Below are 13,741 nucleotides of genomic sequence, written 5' to 3'. Positions count from 1 at the left end.
TGACAACACGTCGTGTCCTCTTGCCTCTCTCTACCTCTTCTTCTGTCTCCTCATGTGTCCAACCCCTACTGGATCCGCACATGGACAGTGACAGGACCGTTTCTGGAATGAGGCACAATGCAATCATGATCGTACTTGAGGTTGTCCTCATACGTGGTGTTGACGAGCTTGGCCCTTGGAATGATGCGCATGGCGATCAGGGCAGTCATGAGATACACCTCGCAGTAGGCCAAGCTCTCACCAATGCACGACCGGCTGCCCTTGCCAAAGGCAATCAAGAACTTCTGCAGCTTGTAATTTGGCTTTCCGTCAATCAACCACCGCTCCGGGGAGAAGGAGTGTGGGTTGGGGAAGAGCTCCTCGTTGAAGTGGTTGATCATGCTGGTCATGCCGATAGGAGTGCCTCTGGGGATGACCCATTCAGTTTTGTCATCCCGGGTGCGGTACACCAGATCCTCGGTACGGGCGATTCTGGCCGATCTGTGCGAGACACCGGGCATCATGCGGAGGGATTCGTGGACAATGGCCCAGAGGTACGGGCGCTGTTCGAGCTCGGCCCACTTGATGCTGGTCGGTGTCAGACCTTGGAGGTTATCCATCAGTTTTCTGTAGGTTTCGGGTTGTTGGAGAAGCCAAAATGTGATGACGGACAGGGTGGCCTTGAACCATGTTAGCGGACAGGGCAGGTAGAAGCCAGGGGACATGAACTTACCGCGGTGGTCTCGGTACCGGCAAGCAAAAAGTTGAACCCCTCACCAGAGAGACGATACATAGTCATCTCCTCCGCAGGGAGAGCCTTGGACTTGACAAGCTCAGCAAACACACGGCCGCCGTTAGGGTCATCCAGAGACGCCTTGATGTAGCCAGGGATGACAGTGCCCATCTGGTGCATCACATTCTTGATATCCTCGCCCAAATAATCAGCCACGAGGGGCATCACGTTCGTCATCTTGCGGACCAGGGCGTTGTGCCTCATCAGATAAGCACTCTTCATGAAGGAGCCGGTCCATGTCGCAAGATTGGGCTCCCACTGTTCTTGAGCGATGAAGCCCATGGATTCACCAAAAGCATACTGGGAAATGACGTCGGCGGTAAAGCAGTTGAAGGCCTCCTTGATGTCAAAAGCCTCCTTCCCAGACCAGCGGAGCATCTTGTCAATCGTCAAGTGGCAGAAGTCGAGCACCTCCCCCTCGAGCTTGAACATCTGCTGGCGGGAAAAGAACTTGGACAGGGCACCCTTGCGCGAACGGTGAAGCTCGTGGGGAACAGTCGAGAAGCCCGTCACGGAAACAGGGCCGGCACCACCCGTGTTGAGCTGATGCTGCCATTTGTCTCTGATGCGTCCAGGACCGGCATAGATCTCATCGGTGAAGTAGGGGTCGGAACAGTGAAGCTCATCCGGGTTGATTCTCACGATTGGGCCTGGATGTAGGGTGCTCTGGTAAGCGAGTGTTGTTTCTTTTTGGGAGGCTTGTTTATTTCACTTACCATAGCGCTTATGCATCTCCTGAATCTTGGGGCCGTATCTTCCCCCGCGAATCCAGTCATGGTAGGCTTCATACGCGTAACTGGCAGCCGCGATCTTGGGCCCGGGGAAGCGGGAGAGAGGATGGAAGGGCGAGATGTTGTACAGGCAAACAAGGATGCGGTAGCCGAGCCAAACGCCAACCACTGACAAAACGGAGGTGAGGGTGATGGCCGACTTGAGGCCGTCAGCACTCAAAATGCCTGACATATGTTTCGACTCCATGGTTGACGTCGTAGGAATCCCGTCATCCATCTGCCGAGCTGGGGCACAGCAGTTTGGAGAATCAAAGAAGAACCCAGGAGAAATAAGAAGAGAGGAAAGCGTCCCGGGGAGCTGGAAAAGGGAGAGATCTCCTCGTCAGGGCTCCATGCATGCCACTTTGAAAACTGACAGTTACTCCTTATCACCACACTAGGTCTTACATCCCTCACCGCGACTCCGCTTTTTCATCAGTTGCTAGATCGAAAGAAGCACACGAGACCCGCCATCTTGGAGACTGACGGCGACGTGGAGGTGAGAGTAGTGAGTTATGTGCTGTTAACTGGCATCCAGCATATTTAGCAAAGTGGTGGCCCACTTGGTTAAACCGGATGCGGGAAGAGACTCCGAGAAAACCGGGCAGGAGTCTTCTCTGGTTCTGCCTGGGCTGTCGATCACGACCACCTCGCTGGCACTGGGGTTCAATAGTTGTTCTGTGACATGGCTTGTCACGCAAAGGCCGCCTCCACGTGAAAAGCATATTCCGCCATCGTGGCCGGCAGATACATCAGAACAACCATGATGGTGTTGCTGGCGAGAGCAATGGTGACGGAAAGATGGTTTTCAATGACAAGATTGGACTAGGCTGAAGGGTGTGGGCTGTCAGCATGGGTTCCGGCTTGGGTGACAGGAGAGTTCCGAGGAAATGGGGGTGAAGGGGAGGTGAGGAGGTGAGCCTGGCACGTCGTGCCCCTGAATGCGTGCTGCTGCAAAGCCGAAGCGAGGTGGGGGCAACTTGGTTAAAATGTTGTATCGAGAGGTGGGACTCACGATGCTTTTGGTGGCGGTTGAACTTTCGGCGTCTTTCAGGTTTGGCAACTTGGAGAGTGTCTCAGATGTCTGGACCCTGACGATCAGTTGTCCTGTCCGGATCAGCGGGACCAGGATGGCAAAACGGCAGCGAAGAGCGCGAGATGATTGATATGAGAAAAAGTGGCCGTTGCCGTATCCGTCGAGAGGTGCAGCTTCGACCGCTGATGAAAATCAAAAGGTGAACCTTGTAGTATTCGGGGAGCCGCCGAGAGGCGAAGGATGTGCCAAGCAGCACTAGTGCAGCGGGTCGCAGCGGCACTTAGTGGCCGTGTTGCCGAGTGGAGCAACTGACCAATCCGCTTTCTCCACCGGCCTTCTCCCCGCCGCTTTGTCCGGGTTCTCAGTGGGAAAAAGAACTTGTGTTCACTCTTCACACGGTTCAACCCTCTCTCTCATTTGCCCATGGCGCCATCCACGAACCCGACCTGCTGGATTGTTGGTGATGGGGCATGCGGCAGAGGAGAAACATGTGGCGTCCAGCCGCTGCCAAAGATCTTGAAGGATTGTGTCGGTTCCAGTCGGTCGGGACATTCTTCGACGACCGCCAAGCCAGCCGTTTTCTGGTGTTACCACCATGTTCCCAGCTCCATCTGCCGAACCACAAATTTGCATTTTGGTCAGGGAATTTGCCCACGACATTTTGAGCGAAAACCGGAAATGCCACCAAGAAGCAGGGGAGTGCATGAGACGAGCTCCATCAGCAGCGCGAAAAGAGCCACCTATCAAGCTCCAAGTGCCCGCTCTTCCCACCGCCAAGAGAATACCAAGACCGACCGCTCCAGCGCCGGTCTGTTCCACGCGGAACTGGGCCGAGAGCCCCGGGGGCATCAACATCAGCTTTTATCTCATCAGTATTGGCCATATGCTACCTACCTGCTTTCCGTGACCGACCGGCAGGAAAAGGCCCAGAACAAAAAGCACTGTCGCGTCTCCGGAGGCTAGTCCGGGTGCCGTTCCGGCCTCCTTGATATGCCCAGCTTCATTACAGCTCCCTGTCGGCGGAGATGATGGGGAGCTGCTGGGAGGGAAATGCACTGCAACACCGTATCAGTCAGGGCCTCTTCCAGAATGACCGTAAGAAGAAAAAAACGTTGACGCCTTCTTCCTTCGCCTCCCAGCCGAAGCCGAAAATCGCGACGGGGGTTGTGTTTGAGAAGAAGCACCCATAACGTCTTTCTGGGGAGGATGCTGATCACTGCTCACAGATGAGCACTTGAAAACTTTCCTTGCTCCTTGCCATTCGTGTCGCTCGTTTAAAATACTTTTTGATCCCACGGTTCGTGCCCAAGCACAGACGGTTGCTCTTCAGATCAACTCTTCGTCACGCTCCTTTGTTTGTTTTACGGCACGACACGGACGGTCCCTACCATACCCCATTGCGATTGTTGGATTTCACAGGCGGTTCTTTGACAGGAGGCTTCAGAGGAAGGGCGACCACAGACACACAGGAACGATGGGCGAAAGGATAAACATCCCCATGGTCGACCGGGCCCGGGACGCCATGATTGCGATATCTTTTTTATGGGTCGTCTTTGGGTTTGTGGTTGCCGGCAGGGTGGTTGCTCGACACAGGGGAATCGGGCTCGGACTCGATGATGTTCTGGCTGTCGCTGCCTTTGTGAGTGCTTCTTGGGCGGATGCTGCCGTGGCCGACGGGTTCTAACCATGGGCAAATTGAACAGTGCCTTACTGGAACCACCATCGGGTTCAATGCTGCAGTCTTTTCCTCAGGTGTAGGGCACGACATGGTCCCAGACTCCCCGCTATTTCCCACACGTGAGTCCATATGCAAGACTGCCAGCGATGGACCGCTGTACTGACAAGTCACAGTCATGAACAACCTGGAGTTCATGATGAAGATTACCTTCATTTTCACCATCGTTTACGTCTGGGCCTTGTTTGCCCTCAAGATGAGCCAGCTGTGGTTTTACCTTCGCGCCTTTTCCGTACATCTCAAGGTCTGGATCTGGATCGTCTCGGGCATTTGCATAGCCTGGGCCATCATTTTCACCTTTGTCTTGACCTTCCTCTGCGACCCCATTGAGCAACAGTGGACACTGATGCGTATTGGCAAATGCATGGACCAAATCTTGGTGCTGAAGTGTGTCATCATGACCAACATCTTGACTGACCTCATGATCATCGTCCTACCCATGCGGACGGTTTGGTCACTGCAAATGAGGACGACAGAAAAGGTTGCCGTTGCTTCGTGCTTTGCCATCGGACTCGCGTATGCAACATTCCCTCCCTCGCCCAATGTTTGTCCCAGCCTAACACTGCATGTCCAGTTGCGTCGTTATCGGCCTCGTCCGCTTTGGTGAAATCTTTGTCATCGACATGGTTGGCAACTTCACCGGCACCTCCTTCACCACTTTTATGCTCTGCAGCATCGAACTCATGCTTGCTGGCATCTGCATCAACATTCCGATGCTCCGGCCCTTTTACACTCGGTGGAGAAAGAAGTACAAGTCGTCCGCCGACAACTCTGGCTATGCCGACCCCAGCACAGGCCAAGGCGCACGAAGCGGCAAGGCCACGCCATTACCATCAGTCAAAGGCAACTACAATGCTTGGATCGAGTTGGTATGTTTGTTGTATCTTCCATCGACTCCAGCCCAACAATTGATGCTGACCGATTTTGCATTAGGAGGACGACAAAGACCGCGACTCGGACAGCAACAACGACGGGTGCTCTGAACGCAAGCTGACAACGTCAACAGCAGCACGCCCTGACCCAGAAGTCGGCTCCCCAACCGAACCCTCGGCCATCCACGTCTCGACAAAGTGGACCATCACTCGGGACTAACTTGACCCACCACTCTTGGAGTTTTTGGTCGGTTGTTTTACCTCTTTGTTTTCGGGCAGCGCAGCGGAGGGTTGGATATTTATGGTTGCGTATATAGACTTTTTTTTTTTTTTACGGAATCACGGCACGTCTTTGACATTTTTGGTGGCGCAGGAACGGGCCCACGACAGTCCTTTTTACATCTCTCTCTCTGCTTTTTACGTTCGCTTATATACCCACTTGAAAGCTTTACACTCCTTTAATAGATGTTCATGACCTGCGAGCTGTGTTTTTGGGGTGGTTGAAAGAAGCTTCCGGCTTGATCTTGCGCCTTGAGGCGTTGACTTTGCCTCCCGAGGCACACCATCCAAATTTCCATCGGTTCTATACCCGCTTGGATATATCTTGACGATTTTTGATGGACCGCGCCGCCTTGAAACACCGGACCTCTCTCCAGCTTCCTCCTAACGTCGGTTGAATGCCTTACACTTTACTGCTCCTCAAGAGTGTGGAACACACCATGGGAGTTGCATTCGCGAACGCAAAACTTCCGAATTGTAATTGAGCTTGGCCTAACACCGGTCCGTCTTGGTCGCACCGGTGGTCTCTCGATATAGAAACAACCAATATCTACCTAAACAAGATGATACCGTATAAATAGCTACAACAAATCTTCGCATGTCCCTATATATCAGCCATCCCCCTCTCCCCACCCCCAGTTGCCATCCATCAACACCATCCCTCCCCCGCCCTTTTTTTTTTGTTTATAAAAAAAGAAAAAAAAACACCAACCGCATACCCAGCAAACACAACCACTGCCCCATTCACCAGCTTCACTCTAGTCATCAACTTTCCCAATATTCAAAATGCTCTCAAACCCTTCTACGGCTCTCCTCCTCGCCATTCTTTTCCGCCTGAGCTTGGCAGCCTCGTGCACAACACCCGGCAACCTCGCCTGCGGGAACCAGTTCGGCGCCCCGCCCCCCGACGGCGCCATTTATGTCTGCAACGTGGCCAACGTCTGGGAGCTTTCCTCCCAGTGCAAAGGAGACGGGGCTTGTTTCCAGGCTGACACCACGCGGGCTCACTGCAGCAGCTTTTAGACGACGCTCATCTCGATCTGAACAAGAGGAAGAGGCGGTACTTTTCATGAGGGACTGATAGACATTTTCAGAGGTGCCGTTGGTGTTTGGAGTTTGGTGTTTGGTATTCTGGCGTCTGGTTTTGGGCTGTGTTCTGTTTTTGGAAATCTTCTCTTCCCGGTGATGATAGATACTATTGTTTTTGGGGGCCATCCTCGAAGTCATTTGGATAGACGTAATAACTAGACAAAATAAACACCCCCCTCGCTCTGTTCACATCGCACAACAACTCACATAAACAAACAAACAAACAATTCTTCATTATCCGCTATCTCCAATCGCTACCCCATAACCCACCCAATCCTTCCATCCTTGCTCCACATATCATCGACACAAGCACCCCCAACCAAAACAACAGTCACCTTTCTCAAATGCTTTGCCTTCTTTCACTTGCCGCATTGTCAGATGCCGGAATCGGACGGAAAGGCTTCTCCTGAATGGTGTTATTGTCTGCTTGAGAAGTCCCATTCTGAAGGGCCTCCTGCTGCGGCTGAGGCGCGCCCTTGGCCTTGGCTGCAAGGTCCCAGGCAGCCTTTTCCAGGTCTAGCTCTTTTTTCTGCAGCCCTTTCTCCCTCTTCTCGAGTTCGACTTCCAGGGCCGTCCGATCTTTGAGTTGGGCACCCCAAGTGCGCTGCATTTCTTGAGTTCTCTGCTCAAGCTCCTGGTGGCTCTGCCGAAGCTGCTGCTCTTGCCAAGACACAGCATTCAGGTTTTGGTGAAAACAATACCGCAATGTCTCGAGAGCTGCGTAGAACTGGCGACTGTTCGGACCCACAGGGTAAAGTTGAGGCTGTTGCTGGATATGTTCGGAAGACATCTGGGTATGCGATCCTGGGTTCATGGTGTTCCTCTCGGCCAGTGACCTTTCCCTCTGCTCGAGCAACCTTTCCCATTCACAAAAGCTCTGTTCTCTGGCATCAAGCATCTTCTGCCTCATGTCCTCCTCCTCACGAGCCTTCTGCTGCCTGTCCTTTTCGGCCTTCCGATCTCCCTCCAAGACGGCGTTCTTCCCTCTGAGGTCTTTGGCTTCTCTTTCCAACTTCTTCTTTGTATTTTGCGCCTCTGTCCGCTCCTCCTTGAGTTTTGCGTTCTCATTCCTGAGTTTTACTTGAGCATAATTCAGGGCTGTGATTTGCTTGGCCTGCCTTTCGGAGTTTGACGTCAACCTATCCCTCTCCTCGACTACCTTCTCCAGCCCCTTCTCTGCCGTCTCCGCGCTGTTTTTTTCGACGGCCAGATTATTTTCAAGTTTCGTATCTCTGTCGATAGCATCGCCCAATCACTTCTGAACTTGTCCCTCTCGGCCGTCAACTTCGCCACCTCTTGATCCCCAGCCCCTTGAAGGTTCACCAGTGCTGTAGTGGCAGCAGCCGTATCAGCGGAAACGACATCGGCTCTACTGCCAGAGGTATCAGGCGCATTGCTAGATGCCCCAGAGGGCGCCACGACGGGTTGGAACTACCAAGGTCTGTTCCCATAGTTGCAATGTATGGTATTCTCAGCTGCTGCTTGCACCAACAGGTCGGCGGTGGCGAGAAGTTTCCTGATGGCTCGTAATTCCCCGGGCAAGTCCAGACTCTTGGTCACCATGTTGAAGATGCCGGTCTCCATGTTCAGGCTGAACCGGAACCAAACCTGCCCGTATCGATGCCTTTCCCACTTCGCTCCCTCTCTGTTGGGCGGTGCGGGAGGAGACAGCTCAACCGCCAAATTGGCTGCGATAGCCTCCGGTGGCAAACCTAAGTGATTGGGCTGTTCGAAACAAAGGTGCATCGTGATGGTGTCCTTGACGTCGACATCCCACTCCTCGTATGAATACTTTGATACATGGCACCCGGGGAACAAGTCGCCTGCGCCCATGGGCGGTGGAGTCATGATTTTGTCGAGGAGGCCGGGGTCTCGACAACGCTCATCGAAACCGCCCCGCTGGTCGGCTAGATGTATGGACGAATGCATGGCGAAAGCCGAGTGGAGGTTCCGTTTCATCTCGACATGGTGCGTTTTGTCGGCACCTATTCCACTTTCGAGAGTTTCGATCATTCCGGAAACAGGGCCCTCCATTTTGTAACCCCGCGAACGGTGATTCCACTCTCGTCGGGCATGGCGATCGTGATCCATGACGATGGGCGCTAATAGTTGTTTGTAATGATGTGCTGATGAACGAATGTGTTTTGATGAATGAATGTGATGCCTGGCTAAGTTGGTAGGTTGGAAAGTTGTGAAAGAGCCAGGTGTGCAGAAATCTTCTGGCTCATGTTGCTGTCGGACGACGGAGGGCAGGTTGAGAGGTAATGTAGGCAGTGGCAGTTGCCATGTACGTCGTGGACAAAACACGGTTATCGAGACTTTGAACCTAACTGACAGGCTTTTAATAATAGTGAATGGACGTTGGAAGATAGCAATAGACCTGAAAAAGGATAGTTGATAGGCCTCAAAATATAGCTGACAGGCCTTTTCAAACAAGTATTAGCAGACCTTCTACCTTCTAAATAGTTGATATACCTTGAAAGATAATTAATAAACCTCAAAAGATACCTCATAGGCATTTCACTTTACAGTGTTCATGATCTTGTCGTGGCGGCCCGATTTCAGTGCTGACGGCCAGACGCAGCTGTCATGAGGCATGGCAAGTTGCCCCACCAGCCCCATCGTTCTCAACCTCACTCCAGTTCCGTCCCCTGGTTTACACTGCGAATCGTCCCCGACATTCCATTATCAGTACCACCAGGCACTTGCCAAACACTACAATGGATCGGACACAACCAGAAGACGGCAAGGGCCACAAACGGACCCGGTCGGCCGTCAAAGGTACGTCCAGCCACCGTCACTTGACATCTGTGTCCGGTCCTGACCTGCCAAACTCTAAAGCCACCCGCCCTCGCTCCTCCACCAAAGGTCCGCTCGACGCCGCCGAGTGAGTTCCTCCGTAACCTAACTCTTCTCTCACATCTCAACACATAACAACTAACCCATCCTTCTTTCCGTCCCCCCCAACCAGCCCGCTAGCCCCACCACCAGCAACCTCCCAACCATCAACCACCATCCCACCACCATCATCATCATCAACAACCACCACAACCCCAGCACCCACCCCCCCATCCCCCAACCCACAGCTCATCCCTCAGCCAACCCCCAGAATGCACCCCTCTCACACCCCCCGCGCTGCTTCCCCCCTCCCCCGTTCCCCAGCACTTTCCCCGACACCAGGAACTCCCCGCCGGCCACCCCCAGGCAGCACCGCCCCCCTCCGACCAAAAGACTTCTCCTTCCTCCTCCGCCCCGAAATCTTCCACCCCCTCACCCCACTCAACATCCCCCCCGCCTTCCGCAACTCAACCAAGCAACCGCCGCCCGAAACCCCCCTTCCCGAACTCTTGGAAAAGGGCCACTTCCGCGCGGCCGCCATATCAGCCGTGCAAACCCTCACCGGAACAGGCCGCACCCCCCAGCAGCCGGACCCGTCGGACCACGTCAGGATTTTTGACCTGCTGTACACCCGGTGGGCCTGCCTGACCTTGATCAACTCGACCGACTTGGCGGCGCAGGAAGTGAAAGCGTTGGGGGATCTGAACAGCGCGTTTTATCTCTCTGAGGATCCCACGTCGGGAAAGACACATCATCTTGTTCCGTGGGGGTTGAGGGTGTTGAATGTACGACTGCAGGCGATTGGGTTTGGGGATTTGAGGCGGGCGGTGATGAGTTATTATGAGCTGGCGAGGGAGGCGAGGGTGAAGTTGGGTGAGGCGATGGGGGAGCATGATAACTCTTCGCGGGAGCTGTGGAGGGAGAGGTTGGAGGATTTGGGGGTGAGGGTTGCGGGGACGTTGGTGGAGATGGGGGATGTGAAGGGGGCGGGGGAGCACTTGAGGGGGTTGAAGGTTGGGGATGGGGGGAAGATGGAGATGATGAGGGCGTTGCTTTGGTTGAGGTTGGGGGATGTGGATGCCGCGAGGGGTTGTGTGATGAATGGGGAGGGGAGGGGGGTCACGAGGGGGGAGAAGGTGGTTTTGGCCTTGTGTGATATGGCGGATGGGGAGTATGAGGAAGCGGTGGCGAAGTGGAGGGAGTTGGAGGAGGAGGAAGAGGGTGATGAGATGGTGATGGTAAATCTGGCCGTTTGTTTGCTTTATGTGGGGAGGATGCAGGAGGTGAGTTGTGTTTTCCTTTTGTTTGTTGAGATGAGAGAGTTGCTAACGTTTTTAACTGTAGGGACGAGCATTGTTGGAGGGAATGGTGGATGCTGGTCGGTCGTCGCATACTTTGTTGTTTAATTTGACGACGATGTATGAGTTGTGCACGGAGAGGGCGCGCAGCTTGAAGGTCAGATTGTCGGAAAAGGTGGCGGCGATGGAAGAGACAAATGATGGTTGGGAGAAGACGAATGCCGATTTCAAGTTGTGAGCCTGGGCATTAAAGTTTGGAGGGAAGAGCTGGGATGAAGTAGCAAGCAAGCAGCTGGTCAACCAAGAACGGAAGTGTTGAGGCTGCAATGACAAACACGAAGGCAACGCGGGATGGGCGTGACAGGTGTTTGTTGTGCGCGGATGCTCCAGAGAAGGCACGGGTATATATACTCCACGTCCGACCTCATCTTCCGTCGATCCTACACTGGCAGTTGAACCAGAAGAACGCAGCTTGGATGGCGCAACTGTCAGTATGCAAGGGTGCGCTTTCCCACCCTGCCAGAACTTGGTCTCGGCCAACACTGCGCAGGAGGTCATCCGTTTGACTCCCCCTGGTGGTACAATCCCGCACGGCAGGGTTTTCGTAGCTGGACTTCCAAGCTCCATCGTGACGACGATAACTTGGTGCCATCTCTCCACCGGCTCCCGACCTTGGTGACTCCCTTGGGAGGGAGTTTGCGAGATGGTAGCCCAGTGGGAGGTGGTCTGGTGAGCCTTTTTACCTTTTTCTTTTTTTTCTTTTGCTTTTTTTTCTTTTTCACTTTTTTCGCGATTTTTTTCTTTTGATGTGAAAGAATTTTGGTTTGATAACTAATTTTACATTGTCAATTTCTTCTGAAATGCCCAACCGTGCTAATTGACTCTAGATTGATACCCTTTCCCATAAAACAAGTCGCTGCTTATCCAAAAAAAAAAAAACCAAGATCTAGCCCACCGGTGCTTACCAAACACAAAAGAGAACTGTTCTCTCATCCATCCATCATCACCTCTTCAAAACTGCTGACGGCTGTACGGCTCATACGCCGTGTTCAAATCCCTCGTCTGTCTGTTATTCCCCCCCGCCCCCATCGACACAAGCGGGACGTTACTACTCCGTTTCGTGTTATTCCCATCCCCCCTCCTCCCGGAATACTCATCCGGCGCCGCCCAGTCATCCTCCATCCTCCGTTCCACATCCCTATCCCCCATCACCACCCCTTGCTGCTGCTGCTGCTGCTGCTGCTGCTGCTGCTGTCGCTGCTGCTGTCGCTGCCCACCATTACTCTGCTTCTCGTAACCACCCACAAGCGGCACATCCACCTCTCCCCCCTCAACACCCCTTTCACTACCCCCCCCCATCTTCCACCCCTTCCCCTTCTGCCTCCTGTAAGCAATCACATACCCCCCACACGCCCCCCCAAACAACCCAGCCGCCACCAACCCCAACGCCACCGGCCAGCCCCCGTTCTTGGCCGCGATCCCAAACCCGCCAAAGACATCATTGATCGCGTCGGAAAGTCGCTTGTAAATCACGGCGCCTGTTATCGTCCCTGCGCCAAGGAACACCATCCCAAACCCGCATGTTATACTTGCCAGCAATGGGGAGAAGTAGCTCTCCACCGGGGCGGAAAGAGCGCAGATCACACCCACGATGAAAGACCACTCGATGAAGCGTGCCGAGCGGGTGTAGGAACGGAGAGAGTCCTTGAAGAGGATGGAGTTGTGGGTGCGGGAGGGCTCGGAGAGTTTGAGGTCGCGTTCGGGGCGGAACCAGAAGTTGATGTCGGGGGGGGAGCAGGTTGTTGATGTGGGGGGTGAGGGAGCATTCCGTCAGGAGGTGGAGGGTTGCATGCTCTGGGAGGGGGGAGGAGGAAGGGGAAAGGTAGTCGGTTCCGGTTAGGGTTGAGAGGTCTTTTAGGGGGCCCGAGGAGGGGAGGGGGGTGGGGAGGGAGATGGCTGTGTTGTCGGTCTGGGGATCGTTAGCAGATATAAGGGGGGAGGGTTCCTACGTGAAAGGAAGGAGATAAATACCTTGAGCCAGTGGATGGAGGTGAGGGAGTTGTTGAAGCCGGAAAAGATCACCAAGCAGCAGAGGATGAGGGTGGCGAGGTTGAGGAGGATGGGGGGAAGGGTTTGGAGGAGGAGGGTTTTGGGGGGCATTTTTGCGCGTTGTGTTTGGTTGGTGATGCCGGATGGCTGGATAGAAGAAGAGGATGTCTGACGGAACGAACAGAAGTTCCTCGAAAGAGGTTGGGTCAGTGATATACACCCATTACCTCCCACGAGGGAAGGGGGAGAAAAAACACCGTCGGGGAAACTACCACGATCGGGAAAATCTCAACATCTCAAACGTGGCTCACGCCGATTCATACCACGCGCGCATGGTGAGATCTGAGGCAGGCAGCGACAAGCAAGGGAAACACAGCTTGGCTTGGATGACATGACAGGGGCTCCACCACGCCCGGCTGCTGCAGGGGGGAGGTTGTCTCGGGTTCTTTTGGTGCAGAGTAGAGTGTGTAGGTGGGTATTTGCAGCTTATGGAGAGGTCGCGGGTTGTATGTTATTCTGGTGTTGAGTTGGTTGTAATTTGAGGTCTGAATGTGCTTCGTTTGGTGCATTTGGCTGCTGGCTTGGTGGTCAAGGCATCTTCATCTTTGAAGACAGGGGCTGTTGTCGCCAAAGTTTAGCGCTTAGCTGCTGCACTGCCTCTGGAACGGTTGCCCGCCCGTCAGCCACAGTTCCGGAGGTGCAAATAAAGTTTGCTGGAGACCATGTCCAAAATAGCAAACAGCTTCTCACCCCTGTCTCCTTCTGCACTAAGGTCTGACTTTTATCGTGATCCTTTGACGATCCTTGAAAGCTGATGACCCCCGTCAAACATCCCGACGGAGATTAGTCAAGGCGTCTCTGTTTCTTTCGCTCGTTGGGTTGCGAAGGTGTATTTCCAATGCCTAACATCACCCAGGACCACTCCGCAACATCATCAAGCTTCGAAAACCATGTCAAACGGCAACCACCGCCAGTCAGGCATGGTAAAAGAAGCATCAACGCC

The 13,741-nt window shown here is 53.8% G+C and overlaps 6 protein-coding genes across 6 annotated transcripts; 2 read left to right on the top strand and 4 right to left on the bottom strand.

Annotated features, from left to right (window-relative positions):
• Positions 1-65: 65 nt before the first annotated feature.
• Positions 66-1,780, bottom strand: QC763_606940 (uncharacterized protein; the record flags this gene model as incomplete). Its single annotated transcript, XM_062914536.1, has 3 exons — positions 66-659; positions 713-1,422; positions 1,489-1,780. 3 exons carry the CDS (start codon positions 1,778-1,780, stop codon positions 66-68), a joined length of 1,596 nt encoding a protein of 531 aa, XP_062763218.1.
• A 455-nt stretch (positions 1,781-2,235) lies between these two features.
• On the bottom strand, positions 2,236-3,238 carry QC763_0096650 (uncharacterized protein; the record flags this gene model as incomplete). Its single annotated transcript, XM_062906322.1, has 3 exons — positions 2,236-2,367; positions 2,558-2,760; positions 3,025-3,238. The coding sequence occupies 3 exons, from the start codon at positions 3,236-3,238 to the stop codon at positions 2,236-2,238; spliced, it is 549 nt and encodes a 182-aa protein (XP_062763217.1).
• On the top strand, positions 2,983-5,592 carry QC763_606935 (uncharacterized protein). The gene is made up of 5 exons (XM_062914535.1): positions 2,983-4,217; positions 4,282-4,375; positions 4,430-4,829; positions 4,888-5,182; positions 5,247-5,592. The coding sequence occupies exons 1-5, from the start codon at positions 4,053-4,055 to the stop codon at positions 5,403-5,405; spliced, it is 1,113 nt and encodes a 370-aa protein (XP_062763216.1). The 5' UTR covers positions 2,983-4,052; the 3' UTR covers positions 5,406-5,592.
• Positions 5,593-6,893: 1,301 nt separating this feature from the next.
• Positions 6,894-8,587, bottom strand: QC763_606930 (uncharacterized protein; the record flags this gene model as incomplete). The annotated part of the gene is made up of 3 exons (XM_062914534.1): positions 6,894-7,743; positions 7,818-7,984; positions 8,042-8,587. 3 exons carry the CDS (start codon positions 8,585-8,587, stop codon positions 6,894-6,896), a joined length of 1,563 nt encoding a protein of 520 aa, XP_062763215.1.
• A 592-nt stretch (positions 8,588-9,179) lies between these two features.
• On the top strand, positions 9,180-10,927 carry QC763_606920 (uncharacterized protein; the record flags this gene model as incomplete). The annotated part of the gene is made up of 4 exons (XM_062914533.1): positions 9,180-9,334; positions 9,395-9,440; positions 9,525-10,674; positions 10,736-10,927. Exons 1-4 carry the CDS (start codon positions 9,274-9,276, stop codon positions 10,925-10,927), a joined length of 1,449 nt encoding a protein of 482 aa, XP_062763214.1. The 5' UTR covers positions 9,180-9,273.
• Positions 10,928-11,700: 773 nt separating this feature from the next.
• QC763_606915 (uncharacterized protein) lies at positions 11,701-12,849 on the bottom strand (the record flags this gene model as incomplete). The annotated part of the gene is made up of 3 exons (XM_062914532.1): positions 11,701-12,426; positions 12,461-12,658; positions 12,721-12,849. 3 exons carry the CDS (start codon positions 12,847-12,849, stop codon positions 11,701-11,703), a joined length of 1,053 nt encoding a protein of 350 aa, XP_062763213.1.
• Positions 12,850-13,741: the final 892 nt, after the last annotated feature.

This window comes from Podospora pseudopauciseta, chromosome 6, assembly GCF_035222475.1.
Source record: "Podospora pseudopauciseta strain CBS 411.78 chromosome 6, whole genome shotgun sequence".
NCBI classification, from domain to species: domain Eukaryota; kingdom Fungi; phylum Ascomycota; class Sordariomycetes; order Sordariales; family Podosporaceae; genus Podospora; species Podospora pseudopauciseta.
Note: the sequence above shows the minus strand (reverse complement) of the source record. Positions and strands in the feature narration are given on the sequence as shown.

Excerpts from the sequence above, each read along its gene's own strand:
- QC763_606935 (XM_062914535.1), top strand. The coding sequence starts at position 4,053 with ATGGGCGAAAGGATAAACATCCCCATGGTCGACCGGGCCCGGGACGCC. Across the intron at positions 4,218-4,281 it reads TTCTGGCTGTCGCTGCCTTT|TGCCTTACTGGAACCACCAT; the intron begins GTGAGTGCTTCT and ends CAAATTGAACAG. Across the intron at positions 4,830-4,887 it reads TGCTTTGCCATCGGACTCGC|TTGCGTCGTTATCGGCCTCG; the intron begins GTATGCAACATT and ends CTGCATGTCCAG.